A 6,193-nucleotide genomic window follows, 5' to 3' on the forward strand; every position below is an offset into this window, starting at 1 on the left:
TACAGCGGATAGCTGAAACTGACAACCGGAAGCGGCAGGGACAGGCCACTATAAATGCCGGAGGAAACACCACAGAAGCGCTTCACAGGAGGCTCCCAAGCACTGAGGATGTCACCTAATCAGGGGACGAAACGTTTGCAACAAAAACTTCCAGCTCGGCGAACAGAACCACAGCAATGCCCTGATCTTTTTTAGAAAAAATTCTTTTGTCCACACTGAGTGAGCAGATCAATTATAATTTAATATGTCACCCAAGATTCCCTCTGTACCAGGTGAACCTGTTACTGAGGACAGTGGGGCTTCTCTCTCATTAGAAAGATAGTGGCTTAACCCCAAGGTCACATGCCTCTGGTGAGGGGAGAGGTTGAGAAGGTAGAACTTGATGGTGACCCCATTATGTTGGTATCACTGTACAATGCAGCTGTCCAATCAACTGAGCTAACTGGCCCATCTATTCTAGACTGGCAATGCCTTAAATTTGGAAGTCTGGACTCTGCCTTGAATCTGCATTCAGACACTGCAGTGGGAAAGGTGAGGCTAAATGATTTCCTGCACTTCAACACTCCATCTGTACCTCCTTGAAAGTCCTTCAGTTCAAAACCTGCCATTCGTTCAACACGAGTAAAGAGGCCACAGGTGGACAAAATACAGCTTTTAGATTGAAGCAGGTCTCAGTCTGGGTGCTGAGGTGAGGTACCTATCCGCCAGGAGAAAGTGAGGACTACAGACAGATGCTGGAGATCAGAGTCAAAAAGTGTGGTGCTGGAAAAGCACAGCAGGTCAGACAACATCCGAGGAGCAGGAGAGTCAACGTTTCAGGCATAAGCCCTTCATCAGGTTGACTCTCCTGCTTCGCGAATGCTGCCTGACCTGCTGTGCTTTTCCAGCACCACACTCTTCGACACCTACCCTTCAGGACAGAAGAAAGACAATCATCAGGTAGAGTGACACTTAGAGCCTTTTGATAAGTGCCAGAGCTAATAATTGGTAATAGCATCCAAGAAGCTGAATGAATTTATACTGACTGTCTGCAGTAGAACTCAGTCAACTCCATATCCTCTCTGCTTTTCTCAGTCGTCCTATAAATTTGTTCTCTTTACAGTCATGAACAAACCTAATCAAAGGTGGTATAGTTCATTCCTGAAAACAGGTATTATTGATAGATCTTAGCTGCACAAGTAATGTGGCTAATGGACTGGGAAGCAAAGTTTAAAGGGGAAATGTGTTTAAGGGCCAAGGGTGTAAACTGTGTGCTGCACTTTATGAAGATTTCAAGTCAGTACAAATATTTCTGCCTTCACTGGGGAGCTGTGAGTTGTCCTCTTCAGCATAGTGTAGATTTTATGAAGGACACTGAATAAAGTTGAGCTAAGGTACTAGTGAATGGTACAATGGATGGGAGACTTCAGTAATGAGGAGAGAAGCTGGGATTGATCATTTTATAGTAGACAGGATTAAGGCGAGTGTTACGGGATGTTCAGAATGATGAGGGGCACTGGCAGAATACATAAGGAGAAACAATTTTTACTGGCGTAGGATCAGTAACAAGAGGATAGGATTAAAGTTATTTGCTGAAAGAAGCCAAGAGGTGATGGCGTGAATCGTTTTACATGCTGTGTTGTTGTGATCCGAAACACACAGCCTGAAAAGGTGCTGGAAGAGGATTCAGAAATAACTTGCAAATGGGAATTAGGTCAACACTTTTAAAGGGAACATCTACCATGCTATGGTAATAATGCTATGGGAATAATTGGACAGCTCTTAGCTGGCAACAAAGGGCAAATTGGCCACCTCGAGTGCTGTTAGTATCTGTGGTGAAATGTTGCTGAGTCTTGTAGTCCTTCATTTGCAGCTGTCTACATGAGTGAGTGTGCAAGGCAAGGGTTGGTACCACCCGATGAGACAACTGAAGATGATTCTTCTCACTCAGTCAAACTCCTGCCTGCGTCTGTTGGCGTGACCTACGAGCTTTGTGCTGGAATTGTCGATAAGCCAGGGCTTTCTCTGCAGCAAATAGCCAAGGAAGAGGTTTTGGAGGAATGCGGCTACAATGTGCCAGTGGAAAAGTTGCAGAAGATTACCTCATACAGGTGAGTGCATCCAGAAGGTAATGGGGCTGTGCCTGCAGCTGTGGAGGTTACCTGATCACGAGTGCAGAGACTTCCAGTTTCCTCACTGACACAAATACCAAACAGGTTGGAAGAAAGGGAAGGAGGAACCTCTGTAGAAGAGGACAACTAACTAAACTCTGACCTGGGAGCATTTCATAGGACAGTGACGGTGGGCTTTTACTCTAAATAATGCCTGGTGATCCTTCTCTGTGAGGGTTCAATGAGGTAGCCTATTGGGAGTTTTACTCTGTGTCTGACCCCTATGCTGTACCTATCCCGGCATGTGTTTGATAGGGACAGTGTAGAGAGAGCTTTAAAAACAAACACAGAAATTGCTGGAAAAGCTTAGCAGGTCTGGCTGCATCTGTGAAGAGAAATTAGAGTTAATGTTTCAGATCCAGTGTCCCTTCCTCAGAGGGTCAGCAGACACAAGATGTTAACTCTGATTCCTCTTCACAGATGCTGCCTGACCAGCTGAGCTTTCGAAGCAATTTCTGTGTTTGTTTCTGATTCACAGCGACCACAGTTTTTTTCGGTTTTTAATAGAGAGAGCTTTACCCTGTATTTTGCCACTCCCCTAGCCAAGCTCTTCCAGTACAGCTACAACACTGGTTATTTATCCAACAATGTGGAAAGTGACCAGGTATGTTCTGTACACAAAAAACAGAACATATTTAATTACCGTCCCATCAGTCTACTGTCAAACATCAGTAAAGTGATGGATGGGGTCATCAATGGTGCTATCAAGCAGCATCTGCTCAGTGACACCCAGTTTGGGTTCTGCCAGGGCCACTCAGCTCCTGACCTCATTCCAGCCTTTGTTCAAACATGGACAAAAGAGCTGAATCCCGGAGGGGAGGGGAGAGTGATAGCCCTTGATATCAAGGCTGGATTTGACAGAGTGTGGCATCAAGGAGCCCTGGCAAAACTGGAATTGATGGGAATCAGGGGCAGACTCTGCTGGTTGGAGTCATACCTGATACATCGGAAGATGGTTGTGGTTATTGGAGGTCAGTCACCTCAGCTCCCGGACATCTCTGCAGGAGTTCCTCAGGATAGTGTCCTAGGCCCAACCATCTTCAGCTGCTTCATCAATTACTTTCCCTCCATTAAAAAGGTCAAAATTGGGATGTTCACTGATGATTTCACGATGTTCAACACCATTTGCAGCTCCTCAGATATTGAAGCAGTCATGTTCAAATGCAACAAGATCTGGACAATGTCCAAGGGTGGGCTGACAAATGGCAAGTAAAATGACGCCACACGCCACAAGGCAAACCATGCTCAATAAGGGATAATCTAATCACCACCTCTTGACATTCCCCACTGAATCCCCCACATCCTTGGGATTACCATTGACCAGAAACTCAACTGGATTCGCCACATGCATATAGTGGATACAAGAGTAGGTCAGAGGTTAGGGATACTGCAGGAAGTTTCTCACCTCCTGAATCCCCAAAGCTTGTCCACCATCTACAAGGCACAAGTCAGGAGTGTGATGGAATACTCCCCACTTGCCCTGGATGGGGGCAGCTCCAACAACACTCAAGGAGCTTGACACCGTCCAGGACAAAGCAGCCGCTTGATTGGCCCCACATCCACAAACACCCACTCCCTCCACCACACCAATGCTCAGTAGCAGCAGTGTGTACCATCTACAAGATGCACTGCAGAAACTCACCAAAGATCCTCAGGCAGCACCTTCCAAACCCACGACCACTTCCATCTAGAAGGAGAAGGGCAGTAGATAATGGGAACACCATCCCCTGCAAGTTCCCTCCAAGCCACTCAGCATCCTGACTTGGAAATATACTGCTGTTCCTTCACTGTCACTGGGTCAGAATCCTGGGATTCCCTCCTTAAGGTCAACCTACAGCACATGGACTGCAGCAGTTCAAGAAGGCAGCTCACCCCCACCTTCTCAAGGGGCAGCTAGGGAAGGACAAGAAATCCTGGCCAGCCAACAATGCCCATGTCTCACTCCTACAAAAAATATCTAACCTTGTATTGTCCCTGAATTCTTAGTATTTGATGGATACAGTGTAGAAGGAGCTTTACTTTGTATCTAACCCCGTGCTGTCCCTGTCCTGGGAGTGTTTGATGGGGACAGTGTAGAGGGAGCTTTACTCTGAATCTAACCTCATGCTGTCTCCCTGTCCTGGGAGTGTTTGATGGGGACAGTGTAGAGGGACCTTTACTCTGTATCTAACCCCGTGCTGTCCCTGTCCTGGGAGTGTTTGATGGGGACAGTGTAGAGGAAGATTTATTCTGTATCTAACCCCATGCTGTCCCTGTTGCTGAGAGTGTTGGATGGGGACAGTGTAGAGGGAACTTTACTCTGTATCTAACCCAGTGCTGTATCTGCCATTGTCTTGGCAAGTATACAGAGATAGTTATGTATGTAATCAGCAATAGTGATTTCTCTGCACAGTTCTTGAGAACGTTGAAGCTATTAATCTCCCTTAAATGAGTTTGACCGAGTATGCACCTGTCCCTTTGTGTCATATATTGATCATTGTCTCAGTTTAGTTTCAGAATGATTACATTTCACCTGTTCTTGTAGTTTTTAATTCCTTATAATGTCTACTGTGTACAAACCTTTGAAAATAGTACAAACAGTGGAATAGATAAGGGAGCCTATCTGGTTTCCCAATCTGAGATAGTAACAGTCTATTCATAAACTGTCAGTGCTGGTTTGTTTTTATGTTATTGTCATTCACTCTGTTTCCTCCTCTATCTGTGCGAATGTCTCCTCTCTTCTGAAAATGTAGGGTCGCGTCGGGGTACTGGAGGTTTGCTGGGTATTTATTACCCTCTTGTCACTTCTCAAAGTCTGCTGGTTCTTCCAAGGTACAGGGCATTGAAAGGCCTGTGAGACAATCATGTGGTGCACCAGCCTGAGAGCCACTCCCAGCCACTGTCTAACTATGATTATTATACAGTGGTCGGGGGCAGAAACCTGAGCTGACTTCTCTCCCTCTCCATTACAGAGGATAGCAATTCTAATTGTATCTCTCTCGACTGCCAGCAAGCCAGCAACCTCAACACCGATAACGAATGACACATGATTGATATAAATCTTCAGATTACATCAGGTGATCAACTTAGAAACACAGCTGGGGGAGCCAGGAACACAGGTACAGGAGTAGGCCATTCTGCCCATTGATCCTATCCCACTATTTAATATAGTTATGGCTGATCAAACACCTTCGTGGCTTTTATCTACCACATTCCAAAGTCCTTATCCCACTGATAATCCAAAATTTATCAACCTGTACCTTAAACATACCCAGAGACTGAGCTTCCATAGCCATCTGTGTTACAGAATTCCAACAATTCATAACCCTCTGAGTAAAACATTTTCTCTTCATCTTTGACTTAAGTGGCATCTCCCTTATTTTTAAATTGTGCCCCTAATTCTAGACTAATTCAGTCCCGCCATCCCAACCTCCATTGCACTCCCTCATGGCAATATCTTGTCTGAGGTAAGGAGACCAAACCAGCAGACAGTGCTGCAAGTGTGGGCTAACCAAACTCCTGTACAATTAACACCAGACTTCACTACTCCTGCACTCAAATCCTCTTGCAATAAAGGTTAACATTCCATTAGCCTTCCTAACCGGGGAAGCAAATACTCGTTCGCTGGAAAAGCCCATTACATACTGCAGTTTATTGTGGACTGCTGACCACCAGTGAGCTTCAGAGAGTGAGGAGATTGCAGGTTGTCTATGGAGAGTGCTGGTTGTCGATAGATAATGCTGATCGTCTGTGGAGAGCACTGGTGAGCAATGGAGAGCACCAGCAGTCTCCACACAGTGTCAGTTGACTTCAGAGACTGCTGATGGGGTATGCAATGTGTGTCGAGTAGGCCAATAGATACAGGAATTGGCACAGGAGAACTAAGAATACTGATGGCCTACAACATGTCAGGGTTAGAAGAAACGTCAGACCAATGCAGGGAGTGCTGTGGATGGGAGGCTGCAGGGAGGGCCTGCAGGGAGGGCCTGCAGGGAGGGCCTGCGGGGAGGGCCTGCAGGGAGGGCCTGCAGGGAGGGGCTGCAGGGAGGGGGCTGCGGGGAGGG

General features: G+C 46.3%; 1 protein-coding gene across 6 annotated transcripts in view; it reads left to right on the plus strand.

Annotated features, from left to right (window-relative positions):
- The window catches only part of nudt14 (nudix (nucleoside diphosphate linked moiety X)-type motif 14), an 89,680-nt gene that overhangs the window by 66,103 nt on the left and 17,384 nt on the right, over nt 1–6,193 (plus strand). For 5 of the 6 annotated variants that reach the window (XM_043696904.1, XM_043696907.1, XM_043696903.1 and 2 more), the window contains one exon: nt 1,853–2,090. The exons of the other annotated variant lie outside the window; for it this stretch is intronic. In XM_043696904.1, coding sequence (XP_043552839.1) covers nt 1,853–2,090 — 238 coding nt within the window. The remainder of the gene's footprint in view (nt 1–1,852; nt 2,091–6,193) is intronic. 6 annotated transcript variants of the gene reach the window in all.

The sequence above is a fragment of the Chiloscyllium plagiosum genome, chromosome 10 (assembly GCF_004010195.1).
Source record: "Chiloscyllium plagiosum isolate BGI_BamShark_2017 chromosome 10, ASM401019v2, whole genome shotgun sequence".
In the NCBI taxonomy this organism is placed as follows: domain Eukaryota; kingdom Metazoa; phylum Chordata; class Chondrichthyes; order Orectolobiformes; family Hemiscylliidae; genus Chiloscyllium; species Chiloscyllium plagiosum.